Source organism: Sciurus vulgaris (genome assembly GCF_902686455.1).
Source record: "Sciurus vulgaris genome assembly, chromosome: 12".
NCBI classification, from domain to species: Eukaryota; Metazoa; Chordata; class Mammalia; order Rodentia; family Sciuridae; genus Sciurus; species Sciurus vulgaris.
The window spans coordinates 102,080,463-102,099,356 of record NC_136473.1 but is presented as its reverse complement, the minus strand read 5'-3'; the positions used below and the strand labels follow the sequence as shown (position 1 = coordinate 102,099,356).

At 35.8% G+C, this 18,894-nt stretch overlaps 1 protein-coding gene across 1 annotated transcript in view; it reads left to right on the top strand.

The window, feature by feature from the left end:
* The window catches only part of AXDND1 (axonemal dynein light chain domain containing 1), a 113,547-nt gene that overhangs the window by 38,907 nt on the left and 55,746 nt on the right, over positions 1-18,894 (top strand). Inside the window, exons 16-17 of the mRNA XM_079105921.1 lie at positions 14,941-15,139; positions 17,766-17,859. Coding sequence (XP_078962047.1) covers positions 14,941-15,139; positions 17,766-17,859 — 293 coding nt within the window. The remainder of the gene's footprint in view (positions 1-14,940; positions 15,140-17,765; positions 17,860-18,894) is intronic.

Below are 18,894 nucleotides of genomic sequence, written 5' to 3'. Positions count from 1 at the left end.
TGTCGTGATATTTCCTTTTTCATCATGAATTTTAGTAACTTGAGTCTTCTCTCTTCTTCTCTTTGTTAGTGTGGCTAAGGGTTTGTCTATTTTATTTACTTTTTCAAAGAACCAACTTTTTGTTTTGTCAGTTTTTTAAATGTTTCTTTTGTTTCAATTTCATTGATTTCTGCTCTGATTTTAATTATTTCCTGTCTTCTACTACTTTTGCTGTTATTCTATTCTTCTCTTTCTAGGACTTTGAGCTGTAATGTTAGGTCATTTAGTTGTTGACTTTTCATTCTTTTCTGGAATGCGCTCCATGCAATGAATTTTCCTCTTAGTACTGCTTTCATAGTGTCCCAGAGATTTTGATATGTTGTATCGTCGTTCTCATTGACCTCTAAGAATTTTTTTTATCTCCTCTCTGATGTTTTTTGTTATCCATGTTTCATTCAATAGCATATTATTTAGTCTCCAGGTGTTGGAGTAATTTCTGTTTTTTATTTTGTCATCGATTTCTACTTTCATTGCATTATGATCTGATAGAACACAAGGCAGTATCTCTATTTTTTTGCATTTTCTAAGGGCTGATTTGTGGCAGTCTATTTTTGAGAAGGTTCCATGTACTGCTGAGAAGAAAGTGAATTTGCTTGTTGATGGATGGAATATTCTATATATGTCTATTAAGTCTAAATTATTGATTGTGTTATTGAATACTATGGGTTCTTTGTTTGGTTTTTGTTTGGAAGATCTATCTAGTGATGACAGTGGTGCGTTAAAGTTGCCCAGAATTATTGTGTTGTGGTCTATGTGATTCCTGAAATTGAGAAGGATCTGTTTGATGTACAGGGATGCACCATTGTTTGGGGCATAAATATTTACTATCCTTATGTCTTCCTGATTTATGGTTCCCTTAAGCAGTATGAAATGTCCTTCTTTATCCCTTCTGACTAGCTTTGGCTTGAAGTCCACTTTATCTGATATAAGGATGGAAATCCTCGCTTTTTTACTGAGTCCATGTGCATGGTAGGTTTTTTCCCATCCTTTCACCTTTAGTCTGTGGATGTCTTTTTCTATGAGATGAGTTTCTTGCAGGCAACATATTGTTGGATCTTTCTTTTTAATCCATTCTGCCAGTCTGTGTCTTTTGATTGATGAGTTTAGGCCATTAACATTCAGGGTTATTATTGAGATATGATTTGTATTCCCAGTCATTTGGCTTATTTTTGGTTTTTAAGTTGGCTTGAATTCTCCTTTGAGTAGATTTTTCTTTAAGGTAGTTCCTCCCTTTGCTGACCTACATTGTTGTTTTTCATTTCCTCCTCATGGAATATTTTGTTGAGAACATTCTGTAGTGCAGGCTTTCTATTTGTAAATTCTTTTAACTTTTGTTTATCATGGAAGGATTTTATTTCATCTTCAAATCTGAAGGTTAGTTTTGCTGGGTATAGGATTCTTGGTTGACAACCATGTTCATTCAGGGCTTAAAATACATTGTTCCAGGCCCTTCTAGCTTTTAGAATCTGGGTTGAGAAGTCTGCTGATATCCATATTGGTTTCCCGCTATATGTAATCTGATGCTTTTCTCTTGCAGCCTTCAAAATCTTATCTTTATTTTGGATGTTAGGCATTTTCATTACTATGTGCCTTGGTGTGAATGCCTTGGGATTTTGTGTATTTGGTGTTCTATACGCCTCTTGTATTTGATTTTCCATTTCATTCTTCAGGTTTGGGAAATTTTCTGATATTATTTCATTGAATAGTTGTTCATTCCTCTGGTTTGTATCTCTGTGCCTTCCTCAATCCCGATAATTCTTAAATTTGGTCTTTTCATGATGTCACACAGTTCTTGGAGGTTCTGTTCATGATTTCTTAACATCTTCTCTGTTTGGGCAACTTTGTTTTCAAGATTAAATATTTTGTCTTCATTGTCTGAGGTTCTGTCTTCCAAGTGGTCTAGTCTTTTGGTGATGCTTTCCATTGAGTTTTTCATTGGTTTATTGTTTCCTTTGTTTCAAGGAAACACAATAGCCTCAAAATAAATAAATAAATAAATACTTGGGAATCAAAAAAAATAAAATACTTGGGAATCAATCTAACAAAAGAGGGGAAAGACCTCTACAATGAGAACTACAGAACACTAAAGAAAGAAATTAAAGAAAACCTTAGAAGATGGAAAGATCTCCCATGTTCTTGAATAGGCAGAATTAATATTGTCAAAATGACCATACTACCAAAAGGGTTACACAGATTCAATGCAATTCCAATTAAAATTCCAATGATGTTCCTCATAGAAATAGAGAAAGCCACTATAAGCCTATAGGGGGGAATCTGCAATACCCCAGATCTGCACTGCTAGAGGGGAAGATACATGAACAACATGAAAAAACAAGGGAGCAAAATGATCCAAACAAATCTAGATTCTATATTAACAGAATCCAGTGAAAGTGTGTTAGAAGAAATGTCACAAAATGACTTCAGATTATACATGATTAAGATGATTTGTGAAGCAAAGGATGAGATAAGAGAGCAAATGCACGCAATGAATGATAATACCAATAAGCTGAAAGAGCACCTGCAGGAAGCAAAAGATTATTTCAACAAAGAGAGATTCTCAAAAAAAAATTAACAGAATGAATCAAAAACTTTTTTTCCTTTCCCCCCACCCCTCCCACCCCTCTTTTCCCTCTATACAGTCCCTCCTTCCTCCATTCTTGCCCCCCTCCCACCCCCCATTATGTGTCATCATCAGCTTATCAGCGAGATCATTTGTTCTTTGGTTTTTTGAGATTGGCTTATCTCACTTAGCATGATATTTTCTAATTTCATCCATTTGCCTACAAATGCCATAATTTTGTTATTCTTTATGGCTGAGTAATATTCCATTGTGTGTGTGTGTGTGTGTGTGTGTGTGTGTGTATCACAGTTTCTTTATCCATTCATCAATTGAAGGACATCTAGGTTGGTTCCACAATCTGGTTATTGTGAATTGAGCAGCTATGAACATTGATGTGGCTATATCTCTGTAGTATGCTGATTTTAAGTTTTGGGTATAGACCAAGGAGTGGAATAGCTGGGTCAAATGGTGGTTCCATTCCAAGTTTTCTAAGGAATGTCCACACTGCTTTCCAGAGTGGTTGCACTAATTTGCAGCCCTACTAGCAATGTATGAGTGTACCTTTTTCCCCACATCCTCTCTAACACCTGTTGTTGCTTGTATTCTTGATAATTGCCATTCTAATTGGGGTAAGATGGAATCAGTGTAGTTTTGATTTGCATTTCTCTTATTACTAAAGATGTTGAACATTTTTTCATATATCTGTTGATTGCTTGTACATCTTCTCTGAAGTTCTGTTCATTCCCTTAGCCCATTTGTTGATTGGATTATTTGTATTCTTGGTGTAGAGTTTTTTTGAGTTCTTTATATATTCTGGAAATTAGTGCTCTATCGGAAGTATGAGTGGCAAAGATTTTCTCCCACTCTGTAGGTTCTCTTTTCACATTGCTGATAGTTTCCTTTGCTGAGAGAAAGCTTTTTAGTTTGAATCTATCCCAGTTATTGATTCTTGCTTTTATTTCTTGTGCTGTGGGAGTCCTGTTCAGGAAGTCTGTTCCTAAGCCAACAAGTTGAAGATTTGGACCTACTTTTTCTTCTATAAGATGCAGGATCTCTGGTCTGATTTCAAGTCCTTGATCCATTTTGAGTTGATTTTTGTGCAGGGTGAGAGATAGGGGTTTAGTTTCATTCTGTTGCATATGGATTTCCAGTTTTCCCAGCACCATTTGTGAAGGCTATCTTTTCTCCATTGCATATTTTTGGCACCTTTGTCTAGTATGAGAAAATTGTATTTATTTGGGTTTGTGTCTGTGTCCTCTCTTCTGTACCATTGATCTACCTGTCTATTTTGGTGCCAATACCATGCCATTTTTGTTACTATTGCTCTATAGGATAGTTGAAGTTCTGGTATTGTGATACCACCTGCTTCATTCTTCCTGCCCAGGATTGTTTTGGCTATTTGGGTCTCTTATTTTTCCAGATGAATTTTATGATTGCTATAGAATGATATTGGCCATGGACTTAGCATAGATGGCCTTTACAATGTTAAGGAATGTTCCCACTGTCCCTATTTTTTATAGTGTTTTGAGCATGAAGGGATGCTGTATTTTATCAAATGCTTTTTTTGCATCTATTGCAATAATCATGTGATTCTTGACTTTAAGTCTGTTGATATGGTGAATTACATTTATTGATTTCCGGATGTTGAACCAACCTTGCATCCCTGGGATAAAACCCACTTGATCGTGGTGCACTATCTTTTTAATATATTTTTGTATGCGATTTCCTAAGAGTTTGTTGAGAATTTTTGCATCAATGTTCATTAAGGATATTGGTCTGAAATTTTCTTTCCTTGATGTGTCTCTGTCTGATTTAGGTATCAGGGTGATATTGGACTCGTAGAATGAGTTTGGGAGGGTTCCCTCCTATTTCATGAAATACTTTGAGAAGTATTGGAATAAGCTCTTCTGTAAAGGTTTTGTAGAACTCAACTGAGAATCCATCTGGTCCTGGACTTTTCTTTGTTGGTAGGCTTTTTATGACTTCTTCTATTTCATTACTTGAAATTGATCTATTTAAATTGTGTATGTCCTTCTGGTTCAGTTTAGGTAATTCATATGTCTCTAGAAATCTGTTGATGTCTTTAAGATTTTCTGTTTTGTTGGAGTATAGATTTTCAAAATAGCTTCTAATTATGTTTTGTATTTCACTTGTGTCTGTTCTGATATATCCTTGTTCATTCCGAATTTTAATAATTTGAGTTTTCTCTCTCCTTCTCTTTGTTAGTGTGGCTAAGGGCTTATCAATTTTGTTTATTTTTTCAAAGAACCAACTATTTATTTTGTCGACTTTTTTGATTATTTCTTTTCTTTCAGTTTTGTTGATTTCAGCTCTGATTTTAACTATTTCCTGTCTTCTATTACTTTTGGTGTTGCTCTGTTCTTCTTTTTCTAGGGCTTTGAGCTGTAGTGTTAGGTCGTTTATTTGTTGATTTTTTTCTTCTTTTATTGAATGCACTCCATGAAATAAATTTTCCTCTAAGTACTGCTTTCATAGTGTCCCAGAGATTTTGATATGATGTTTCTTTGTTCTCATTTACCTCTAAGAATTTTTAAATTTCCTTCCTGATGTCTTCTGTTATCCATTCATCATACAATAGCATATTATTTAATCTCCAGGTGTAGTAACATTTTTATTTTTAAGTATATTTTTTCTGATATTATAGCCACTCTGGTTTTCCTGTGGTTACTATATGGTGGTATACTTTTTTTCTGCTGGTACTTCTGAGCTATGTCCTCAATAAGCTGTGCCTGATTTTAGTGTAATAGTAGAAGACATATTGAAGAGGCAGTAGAGAATTGCATGCATTGTACCTCCCCTAGTTCCATGCAGAGCAGTATGAGAAAAGATCCTTTCACTTGGGGAGGGAGAGAGAATTAAGTCCACACCTTAGACTTAAAACCTAGTACCAGGCCCACCATGTTGAAACCAAATGCCAGACAGGATCCTGCAGCCCCTGTCCTTGGGCCAGTACTTGCAGACTGAGCTTCTAAATCTTTCATGGTGAGGTAGCCATGGGAATGCTGCCACCACCTCTCCCCCAACCTTGAGTAGACAGTTTGAAGTAAGACTTGATCTGCAGGGAGCTATGGCAGGAAAATAAGCAAGAACTGCCTTAGAGCTCAGAGTAGAGTCTGCTGCCATGAGACCTAGCACAAAAGAGCAAAAGGTCCCAATGCCTAGGCCAGTGCATCAGAGACATGTGCCCTAGTACGATGGACTCATGTTTCAGTCTGCATCACTGCCAACTGCATTCAGGCCTAGTGTGTACTCTTGAGACTGTATATATGTCTCTGTGGTTGAGAGAATCAGGTGTTTGACACCTAGCTTGGGCAGCCTGGGCAGCCAAGGACTTGCCTCAGCCATCTCTCCCCCAACCTCAAGCAGATAGCAAGAAGTCAGGCTAGGGAGAGTAGGGCAGGAAAGTGAGCATAGGACCATGTCTTGGAACTCAGTGCCAGGCTGGTAAAACCTAACATTGGGAAGATCCTAATGGTCCCTATCCCCTGTGCCTACCAGTGGAGCTTTTGGATCCACCTGGTGCCTGATGACTTTGCTGAAGAGTTCTAAAAAATACTTAAAGGAGAACCAATACCACTTCTTATTAAATTATTCCAAAAAATTGAAGAGGGGGGAATTCTTCCAAACTCATTGTGGAAGGCCAGTGTTACCCCGATACCAAAAGCAGACAAGGCAGCAATAAAAGAAAGTGTTAGGCCCATATCCTTGATGAACATAGATGTAGAAATCATTGCCAAAATACTAGCAAATCAAATCCAACAACATATTGAAAAGATTATCAAGCGATGCTCAGTCACAAATGCTTGTAGTCTCAGGTACTTGGGAAACTGAGGTAGGAATATTGCTTGAGCCCAGTTCAAGGCCACTCTGTATAACCAATCAATAAGCGTGATAATGCCACATCAACAGAAAGGCAAAAACCTTGTGATCTTCTTAATAGATGCACAAAGGCATTTAATAAAATTCAGCATCCCTTCATGATAAAACTCTGAACAAATTAGGTAAGAAGGAACCTATCTCCACATAATAAAGGTCATATGCAACAAGCCAATAGCTAACATCACACACTGGATGGGGAAAAGTTGAAGTCTTTCTAAGATCTGTAACAAGATGATGATACCCACTTTTACAACTTATTCTACACAGTACTGGAAGTCCTATCCAGAGCAAGTAGATTAGAGAAAGAAATGAGGCATTTAAATTGCAAAGGAGGAAGTCAAATTGTGACTATATGCAGATGACATGATCTTATATATAGAAAAATTTAAAGACTGCCAAAAAATTCAGTAGTTACAGAACACAAAATCAACATACAGAAGTCAGTAGCCATTGCTATACGTTGATAGTGAATTATTTGAAAAAGAAACCAATAAAGCAGTTCCATTTCCAGTATTTGCAAAACAAAACAAAACAAAACAAAACAAAAAAAAGAAAAAAAAACCAAACCAAATCCTAGTAATAAATTTTAAGTCAAAGAGGTAAAAGATCTCTACAACGAAAACCATGAAATGTTGAAAGAAATTAAAAAGAATACAAAGAAATGGAAAGACACCCTCTGTTCCTGGATTAGAAGAATCAGTATTCTTAAAATGTCCCTACTACTCAAAATGATCAACATATTCAATGTAATCCTATCAAAATACAAATGAGATTATTTATGGAACTAAAAAAAATCCCAAAATTTGTATGAAACCACAGAAAACACAAATAGGGAAGGCAGTCTTGAGCAAAAAGAACAAAGCATGAGGCATCATAGTACCTAATTTCAAAATACATAACAAAGCTGTAGTAATTTTAAACAGCATGTTATAGGCATAAAAAAGCACATCAATAAATGGAACAGAATACAGTCTAGAATATACCATGTATCTACAAGCAACTGACCTTTGATAAGTTCTCTAAGAACATGCATTGGAAGAAGGACAGTCTTCTTAGTAAATGGTGCTGGGAAAATTGGATATCCATATGAAAAAGAATGAAACTAGGCCCTTATCTCTCGCTATATTAAAAAATAAACTCAAAATGAATTCAAAACTTAAATTTAAGACCTAAAATGATTGGGAAAAAACATATGAGAAACACTGAAGGACATAGGAATGGGAAAGAATTTTGTCCTTATTTATTTATTTTACGTAGAGAAAGTAGAACCCTTGTGCACTGTTGGTGATAGTGTAAAATGGAGCAGCTGCTGTGGAAACAGCATGGCAGTTCGTCAACAAATTAAGCATAATCACCATATGGCTCAGCTATTCCACTTCTAGATTTATTTATAAAAGAACTGAAAGCAGGGACTTGAACATATGTTTGTACACCTATGATCAATAGCAGCATTATTCACAATTAACCAAAAGTTAAAGCAACCCAAGTGTCCACGAATGAAAGAATGAATAAAATGTGGTAGACACAGACAAATATTTTTCAGCCCTAAAAAGGAGGTAAATGACTTGGGAGACTGAGACAGGAAGATTCCAAGTTCCAGGCCATACTGGTAACTTAGTGATACCTTAGGAGGTCCAGGGGCAAGCCTCAGGTCTCCATGCACTTTTTTGTTGTTGTTTAGTTGTAGGTGGACGCAATATCTTTATTTTATTTTTATGAGGTGCTGAGGATCCAACCCATGGCCTCATGCATGTTAGGTGAGCATTCTACCACTGAACTGCAACCCCAACCCTCCATGCACTTTTAAAAATGTGTTCTTTTTAGATATACATGACAGTAGAATGTATTTTGACATAGTATACACACATGGAGTATAACTTATTCTGATTAGGATCCCATTCTTGTGTGTGTACCTAATGTGGAGTTACACTGGTCATGTATTCATATATGAGCAAAGGAAAGATATGTCCAATTCATTATACTGTCTTTCCTGTTGCCATCCCTTCTCTCTTCCCTTCTTTCCCCTTTGTCTAATTCAATGAACTTCTCTTCTTCCCTCTCCCACCCTTATTATGAGTTAGCATCACATATCAGAGAGAACATTTAGCCTTTGGTTTTTTGGGACTGGCTTATTTCACTTAGCATGATAGTCTCCAGTTCCGTCCATTTACTGGAAAATGCCCTAATTTCATTCTTTTTTATGGCTGAGTAATATTCCACAGTGTATATATGCCATATTTTCTTTATCCTTTCATCTATTGAAGGTCACCCAGGTTCCATAGCTTGGCTATTGTGAATTGAGTTGCTGTGAACATTGATGTGGCTGCATCACTGTAGTATGCTGATTTTAAGTTCCTTGGGCCTATACCGAGGAGTGGGATAACTGAGTGAAATGGTGGTTCCATTCCAAGTTTCCTAAGGAATCTCCATACTGCTTTCCATAGTGGTTACACCAATTTGCAGTCCCACCGGCAGTGTATGAGTGTACCTTGTTCTCCATATCCTCGCCAACCTTTATTGTTACTTGTACTCTTGATAATTGCCATTCTGACTAGAGTGAGATGGGATCTCAGTGTAGTTTTAATTTGCATTTTTCTAATTGCTAGAGATGGTGAACATTTTTTTGTCTATTTTTTGGCCATTCATATTTCTCTTCTGTGAAGTGTCTGTTCAGTTCCTTTGCCCATTTATTGATTGGGTTATTCGTGTTTTGGTGTTAAATTTTTTTAGTTCTTTGTATATCCTGGAGATTAATGTCTATCTGAGGTGCAAGTGGTAAAGATTTTCTCCCATTCTGAAGGCTCTCTCTTCACACTCTTGATTGTTTCCTTGGTTGCAAAGAACCTTTTTAGTTTGGATACATTCCATTTATTGATTCTTGATTTTACTTCTTGCACTTTAGGAGTCTAGTTGAGGAACTTGGTTCCTAAGCTGACATAATGGAGACTTGGGGCTATATATTCCACAAGTAGACACAGGGTCTCTGTCTAATGCCTAGTCTTCGATCTACTTTGAGTTTTGTGCAGGGTGAGAGATAAAGAGTTCAATTTCATTCTGCCACATATGGATTTCCAGTTTTCCCACTACCATTTATTTAATTTCTCCAATGTGTGTTTATGGCTCCTTTGTCTAGCATGAGATAACTGGATTTATGGGTTTGTCTCTGTGTTGTCTATTCTCTCCATGGGACTTCATGTCTGTTTTGGTGCTGTTTTGTACTGTAGCTCTGTAGCATAACTTAAGGTCTGGCATTGTGATGCCTCCTGCTTCACTTTTCTTGCTAAGGATTGCTTTGGCTCTTCTGGGCCTCTTATTTTTCTAAATGAATTTCATGACTGTTTTTTCTATTCCTATGAAGAATGTCATTGGAATTTTAATAGGAATTGCATTAAATCTGTATAGTGCTTTTGATAGTTTGACCATTTTGACAATATTAATTCTGTATATCCAAAACCGTAGGAGATCTATCTTCTAAGGTTGTCTTTAATTTCTTTTTTTAGTGTTTTGTAATTTTTATTGTAAAGGTCTTTTACTTCTTTTGTTAGATTGATCCTCAAGTATTTTATTTTTTTGAGGCTTCTGTGAATGGGGTTGTTTTCCTAATTTCTCTTTGAGTTGATTCATCATTGATGTATAGGAATTCATTTGATTTATGGGTGTTAGTTTTATATCCTACTGCTTGATGAATTCATTTATGAGTTCTGGAAACTTTCTGATGGACGTTTTTGGTCTTCTAAATATAGAATCATGTTGTCAGCAAATAGGGATAGTTTGAGTTCTTTTCCTATTCATAGTACTTCAATTTTTTTCTTTTGTCTCATTGCTCTGGCTAGGGTTTTCAGGACTATGTAGAATGGAAGTGGTGAAAGAGGGCATCCCTCGTTAGGGAAGAGGGAAGACTTTCAGTTTCTCTCCATTTAGAATGACCATTATTGGCTTTGGGTTTAGCATATATAGTTTTTACAATGTTGAGGTATGTACCTGCTACCCCTAGTTTTTCTAGTACTTTGAACATGAGTGGATACTGAATTTTATAAAATGCTTTTTTCTGCATCTATTGAGACAATTACATGATTCTTATCTTTAAATCTATTGTTATGGCAAATTACATTTATTGATTTCCATATGTTGAACCAAACTTGCCTCTCTGGGTTGAACCCCACTTGATCATGGTACACTCTTTTTAATATGTTTTTGTATGTAGTTTGCCAGTATTTTACTAAGAATTTTTGCAACTATTTCATCAGAGATATTGGTCTGATGTTTTCTTTGCTTGATTTGTCTTTGCCTGGTTTTGCTATTCATGCAATGCGAGCCTCATAGAATGAGTTTGGAAGGGCTCCCTCTTTTTTTTATTGCCTAAAATAATTTGAGGAGGGTTGGTGTAAGTTCTTCTTTGAAGGTCTGGTAGAACTTGGCTGGAAATCCACTGGTGCTGGGCTTTACATTGTTGGCAGGCTTTTGATGGTATCTTCAATTTCATTGCTTGAATTTTATGTATTTAAATTTTCTCTGTCCTCCTGATTCAATTTGGGTAGGTCATAGGTCTCTAGAAATTTGTTGTGAATTCTTTTAACTTTTGTTTATCTTGGAAAGTTTTTATTTCATCATCAATTCTGAAGCTCCATTTTGCTGGATATAGTATTCTTGGCTGGTATACATTTTATTTCAGAGTTTGGTATATATCATTTCAAGACCTCCTGGTTTTAAGGGTCTGGGATGAGAGATCAGCTGAGATCTGGATTTGTTTCCCTCTGAATGTTACCTATTGTTTTTCTCTGACAGCCTTTACAATTCTATCTTTACTCTGTATCTTAGGCATTTTCATAATAATGTGCATTGGTGTGGGTCTGTTGTAATTTTGTATATTTGGGGTCCTGTATGCCTCCTGTATTTGATTTTCTATTCCATTCTTAAGGTTTGGGAAATTTTCAGATATTATTTTATTGAAAATATGGTACAAAAAAGAAAAGATTGTGCATTCCTTTGGTTTGTACATTTGAGCTTTAATCTATCCTGATAAATCTTATATTTGGTCTTTTCATTTTGTCCTATTTATCTTGGAAGTTCTGTTCATGATCTCTTAACATATGGTCACCTTTATTTTCAAGATTTTATATTTTGTCTTCATTGCCTGAAATTCTATCTTTTAAGTAGTCTTGACTGCAGGTGATGCTTTCCATTGATTTTTTTTTTTTTTAATTTAAATTTTTTTTTTTTTTGTGGTGCTGGGGATTGGACCCAGGACTGTATATGTGAGGCAAGTACTCTACCAACTGAGTTATACCCCCAGCCCTTTCCATTGAATTTTTAATTTGGTTTATTTGTTCCTTCTTTTCGAGGATTTCTGTTTGATTTTTTTCAGAATCTCTATCTCTGTTGAAGTGACCTTTCACTTCCTGTATTTTCTCTCTGATTTCACTCCTTACATCATCCTTTGCCTCACAGATCAGTTTATCTGTGAACATTCTAAACTTTTTCTCTGACATTTCCTCCACTGTGGTGTCAGTGGATTATTACTTAAGTATTTTGGTTTGTTTGCAGCGATTTGTTCCCTTGCTTTTTCATGTTTGTGTGTTTTCCCATGTGATAGTATGGATCTGAGGTGTACTTGTAGTGTCCCTGAAGGTTTTCAGTCCCTCACCATTTAGGGGGAGACAAATAATAACAATAACCAATGCAAACAAAATACGGCATTAAACCAAATAGTTCCTGCTATGACATCTACAATGTTAATTGTCATAATAAACAGAAATTATGTGATCAGATATTGCTTTCAGTAAAAACAGTAAGTTTGCAAAAAGGTTTACAATTTCAAATAATGGACAGGGAGAGAATAGAAGTGGTGTAGGAAGTGATGACTTTGAGGAGGAGAGAATATAGAAAGTTCAATTCTAACACTGGTGTTTTGAATAGTTCTATCATGAAATCGTTAGTTTTTGTCATATGTGTCTATTAAGATGATCATGTGGTTTTGGCTCTTTATTATTTTATGATATATTACATTGGTTGGTTTTAATTTGTTAAACCAATTTGTTACATTTCTGGGATAAATCCAAGTTGGTCACGTGTATAATACTTTTATATGTGACTGGATTTAGTTTCCTAGTATTTTGTTAAGAATTCTGGGGGCTGGGGAGATGGCTCAGTTGGTAGAGTGCTTGCCTCATAAGCACAAGGCTCTGGGTTCAATCCCCAGCACCACAAAAAAAAAAAAAAAAAAAAAAAAAAAAAGAATTCTGTGTAAATTTTATAAGGGATAATGGTCAATAGTTTTCTCATGATATCTTTGGTTTTTATATCAGGGTATTGCTGTATTTGTCTCAGAATATTGGCAGGTGTTCTCCCTTCTTTTTTATTTTTGGAAGAGTTTTTGAAGGAATGGTGTTAATTCTTCTTTAAATGTTAGCTAAAATTCAAATAATATCCCATCTGTTTCTAGGCTTCTGTGTGTGTGTGTGTGTGTGTGTGTGTGTGTGTGTGTGAGAGAGATGGGGTACTGGGAACGGAACCCAGGCTTGCTTTACCACTGAGCTACATTCCCAGCTCTTTTATTTTTTTTTTTGTTTTGAGACGTGCTAACTAAGTTGCTGAGGTTGGCCTTAAACTTCCATCCTTCTGACTCAGCCTCACACAGGATTATAGGCACGTGCCACTGCACTTGGCTCCTAGGCTTTTCATTGTGTGATTTTTTTGAGTATTAATCCAATCTTTCCTTCTTGTAAGTCTACTTTGATTTTCTGTTTCTTCTTCCACCAGTCAATTCTTTTTGTATGTCCTTTTCTTATTGAATGTTGGACATTATGAATGAAAAGTTCTATAGAAAATTTAAGACTCTGAGTGATGCTATGTTCCACAGCAGGTCATTTAAGATAGGGAAAGATTACCTTAATTTTAGCAGGGACTGAGGCTGACTTTAGGCTTTGTGAGAGCTGATGTATTTCTGTTCTACCCTCATCCTTAAGTTGCAGTGAGATTTCAGGGTTCAGGGGTCAAAGTGAAAACCTCTATTCCTTAGATTCTGAACTTCAATTTTATCTATACCCCAAAACCCACCTCAGTAGAGTGAACTAATATCCCAGCGTACCATGGGAGATGTTAAAAATTCATCTTCCTAAACCCATGAAAGATATTAAAAATCCATCAGGGTTTCACTATGTCATGTGTTCTTTAAGAACCCTTCCCAGGCCGGGCATGGGGATGCACACCTTTAATCACGGCAACTCAGGAGGCTGAGGTAGGAGGATCACATGTTCAAAAACAGCCTCAGCAATTTAGTGAGACCCTGTCTCAAAATAAAAAGTAAAAAGGGTGGATGTGGCTTGGTGGTTATGTGCCCCTGGGTTTGATCCCTAGCGCCAAAACAAAATGAAACAAAATAACAAACAAACAAAAACTTCTCAGTAAAGAGTTCCAAGCAACCCTGATCCATTGACTGGCAATGGATGGTCAATTTAAAACTACTCTGCTTGGGACTGGGGCTGTGGCTCAGCAGTGGAGTGCTTGCCTTGCATGTATGATGCACTGGGTTTGATCCTCAGCACCACATACAAATAAATAAAATAAAGATATTATGTCTATCTACAACCAAAATAAAAAATACTCTACTTGGGAGAACACATTTATAATGTTCTGTATCAGCAATGATATACTATTAGATAAAATGGTTCTATTTACCCATGAGAGTATGTAGTGGGCAAAGAAAAATGAAGTAGCAAATGGTTTAAAATATGTGAGGAAGTAAAAATGATGATTGATGGTGGAATTAACAGCTCATTTTGAATACTCATAAAAGGTCTAAGTTTACTGATGAAAGCAATGATAATATTTCCATCAAGAACTAGAAAAATTTAGCTTTTAAATTATTACATAACTCAGAGAAAGGAGCACCTTTATTTTTCATTTTGAAAATAAGACAGCATATTTTTCTGTGATCTCACAGTGAATTAGTCTATTGGATCCATCTTTGTTCAGATTAAAATCTATAAGCTTCATGAAAACCTAATCAGTGACCTAAAAAAAAAAAGACTTAAGAATCATATATATTCTCATTTCTGTTATTAAATGTCCCTTAATCCTGAAGAAGTTATTTATCATCATAATAATCTTAACAGAATAAGTTATTAAGTTAATATCTTTTAGGGAATAGTATTGTTGATAGTTTAATGCATTTGATTCTCTACTAGGAAAATAAGAAACTTAGAATATAACTCTTAGAAGAATTTATTAATCATTCATTAGTCATAAGTTCTAATTTTCACAGTGGTAACTCATAAAATGTTCATTTAGGAACTAATCTTTTCAAGGTTCTCTGATAGGCAAATTTTAAGATATTAAAAGATGAAAAAAGATGCCCTTGTCCAGTTGGATTTTATAATTTAGTACTAAAGCAGCTGTCTTGCAAATACTTCTAACAGTCAGTGCTTTTCTTACTTTTCTAGGCACCTCTAAAATGCTTCCAAATTTGACTAGTTCTCTTGACTTCTGTTGTTTCAAGTTGGAAAACATGGAGTCTTTTGATTTGTTTCTTGATGAATGGGAGGGAGTTAATAAAAAAATTGATGAAATGAAATCTCGATTGGATTCGTTGGCAAACATTATTGGCACTGTTCCACAGTTTTTGGATGTGGATTCTGGCCCGTAAGTTCCCATGAGTTTTCTTTCCTTTTGAGAGAATGTTTTAAAAACCTTTATTCAAATGTAGTTCACATGCCATACATTTCACCCTTTTAAAATGTATAATTCAGTGGTTTTCAGTACATTCATAGATTTGGGCAACTGCGGTCAATTTTAGAACATTTTTATCATCTCAAAAGGATACTTTATGGGGGCTGGGGAGATAGCTCAGTCGGTAGAATGCTTGCCTTGCAAGCCCAAGGCCCTGGGTTCAATCCCCAGCACCACAAAAAAAAAAAAAAAAAAAAAAAAAAAAAGGATGCTTTATATAATTCAGCTGTTACCCTGTAGATTAGTTCATTTTCTGTTACAAAGTATGGAGGTTGGTGGCTTATAAAGAAAAGAAGTTTATTTAGCTCACAGTTTAGGAGGCTGAAAGTCTAAACATTCAAATGCTTACTCAGGGGAGGGGTCATGACACATGACATCATGTTGGGAGTGTATGCAAGAGGGAGAGGTCACATGGCAAGACAGGAAGCCAGAGGGGTCTGGATCACTTTTTTCTATCTACTCACTCTTGCAGAAACTAACTAGGGTCCCGTAGGAAATCCATTAATTCCTTCTGGCACCCCACTGACCTATTGTCTCCTACTGGTCACCATCCCTTCAAGGTTCCACTGCCTCTTAACATTACCACATTGGAGAACATACTTCTGACACGTGAACCTGAGGTGGACACACTCCAACCATATCCAAACCATATCAGTGTTCCCTCATGATCCTCTTATTTCTGAAAGATCAGTGCTAGTGTCCCCTCTCTCATTTCTGATTCTAGTAATTTGAGCCTTCTATTTTTCTTGGTAAATCTAGCTATATGTTTATTAATCTTGCCAAAGACTTCTCTTTTGATTTCATTGATTTTCTTTAGTATTCTTCTGTTTTTTATAGTATTAATTTTCACTCTAGCCATTATGATTTCCTTCCTTTTGCTTTCTTTAGATTTATTTTACTGAATCTTTTCCATAGTCTTAGAGTGAACTGTTACATTATTGATTCTAGTCCTTTCTTGTGTCTTACCATCAGAATTTACAGCTGTAAATTTCCCTCTAAGGACTGCTTTGGTTGCAGTCTATAAATTTTGGTTTAGTGTACCTTCATTTTCATTGATCTCAAAGTGTTTTATGATTTGTCTCATGATTAATTCATTGACTAATTTGTTGTTTAGGACCGTGTCATTTAATTTTCACGTATTTTTTGTGGTTTCCTACTTTTACCCTATTTTGACTTGTAATTTTATTTCATTGTGCTGTGAATATATACTTTGTATTATTCTGGTCTTTAAATTAATTGATGTGTTCTTTATGGCTTTACTCATTGTCTATACCAATGACTTCTAGCATTTTTACTCTGATGTATCTGTGGATCTCTTTGTGTTTATCCTACTTGGATATTGCAAAGGTTCAGATGTGTTAGTTATTCTTTCTCAATACAGGAAGGTTTCAGCCATTATTTCTTTGAATGTGTTTTTTTTTTTTTTTTCTTCTTTCTGTTCCTTTCTCTTTCTCACCATTTCCAGAGGCTTTAAATGGTTTGTTAAAGAAAAATAATTTTCAACAATTTCACTGATGAAATTTCAGTGAATTTCACAGCCTTCCTCTTCCCACTGACATGCTGGAAGTCAACTTTAAAATTCATTCTCTTTGTGTGAGAAGGCCCTGGTGGCCTGGGAGTGAATGTACTGGTGTAAATTTTTACAGTAGAGAGCTGATATTGGAGGTAAGATCTACATGGTCTGTTATGGTTTGGGTATGGGATTTCCCCTGAAAAGCTCATGTATTAGGCAATGCAGGAGTGTTTAGAAGTGAAATGATTGGGGGCTGGGTTGTGGCTCAGTGGTGGAGCGCTTGCCTAGCACGCATGAGGCCCTGGGTTCAATCCTCAGCACCTGTACATACAAATAAAATAAAGGTAGTGTGTCCACCTACAACTAAAATATATATATATATATATATATTTTTTTTTTTTTTTTAAAGAAGTAAATGATTGTATTATGAGAGTTGTGACCTAATCAGTTAATTCATTTGTGGATTAATAATTTGAATGGATTACCGGGTGGTAACTGTAGTCAGGTAGGCATGGCTGGAGGAAGTAGGTCACTGGGTGCATGCTGTTGTAGGTGATATTTTTACCCCTGGTCCGTCTGTCTGTCTTTCTTCTCTCTCTCCCCTTCCCGACTCCTCACTCTCTCCCTCCCTCCCCACCACAATTGAGCAGCTTTCTTCCACCACATGTTTTGCCTCACCTCAGGTCTCTAGGGATGGAGTCGGCCAACCATGAATTGAGACCTCTGAAATTGTGATCCCTAATAAACTTTTCTTCCTTTAGATTATTCTTCTCAGGTATTTTGGTTCCAGCAATTAAAGCTGCCTAATAAAGTGTATCATACCAATTCCTCCCTACTAGGGCATTTGGAAAGCAAAGTCAGTGACTAAACCATCATATCAGATAATTTAAGGCTTTGATTCACCATTGCCTAGCACTCAGTGTACCTAAGTTTACTACGCTCAGTCAAATAAAACCCTTACTCTTAGCTGATAGTTACTTGTATACTCTAAGTAAGTCACTTTATTTTGCCTGATTTTTCCTTCAGGCTATTCCAAGCACACATATTTAACATGATTCAACAATGGCTTTTGAAGACAGACAATGAAATTAACAATGGAAACATTGAGCTTCAGCGCCACGTATGTACTTATAAGATTTTGTGAGATTATATTTTGCCTTGGCTGATGACTTTCTTTGAGGACAAACCAGTTCCTACCTGTCCAATTGAAGCAGGAGATTGGGAGAACAAAATAGAAGCTTATATATTAGCTACTTAAATGATTTTCAGTTGATTTTTAAATGCACAGTGTTCTTGCATCTGGAATGGAGTTTTTAAGTTCTAAGTATTATCTTTACTCTTTACGAAGTATACTGAAATTGTTTTCCTCAGTGGCATTAGTCTGGGTTGTGGCCATTTGAAAGACTTTTGTGGGATTGTGTTTCTGTCATTCTTTCAGCCCCTCACTGAATATGTTACTAGGTGAAAAGAGAGATGCAGTAGTACTATTGGTCTGTAATTACCAGAAAAAGAGAATTGTTCTGTAATTGTGCAGAACCAAAGCTTATGGACTTCTTGTCCAGTAAATATTAATAATTTTTCCAAGGATTTCTTAGTTTACTACATTTAATCCCACTGCCTACTCTTTTTTAGAATCCAAATGTACACAAGTATCTCTTTTAGTATAAGAGATGCAAATGTTTGATCTTATAAAATTGATAAAGTAAACAATTCATTTAATATTGCTTAAGTTAGGAATTTGAAAGGCAACATCACCATGTTATATGGGAACACTACTGATGAGACATATTACAGTTCCGTCAGCTTATTGTAAACCTGCAGACACCAAAATTGAGGGCAAATATGTTAAGTCTGGAAGTATAGATCCACAGGATCCTTAAGCTTGAGGAAAATTCCAGTGAGTTGGGAGGCAATAAAAATGAAAAATAAAAAGGGAGATGGAGTGCATGTCATATAGCAGGACTCGGTATTTGTTGAATGAAGCTAGGAAGAACATTCTGGCACTGTTGGTATCTTATAGTATTGCTACATTAAACCCTTCTTGACAGAATACTCAGTTTACCATTAGGGTTTGATTTCCATGAAATCTTGAATTCTTTTTTTTTTTTTTTTTTGTATTCTAGAGTTCAGTTTTTATAATATAAGGTCATTTAGA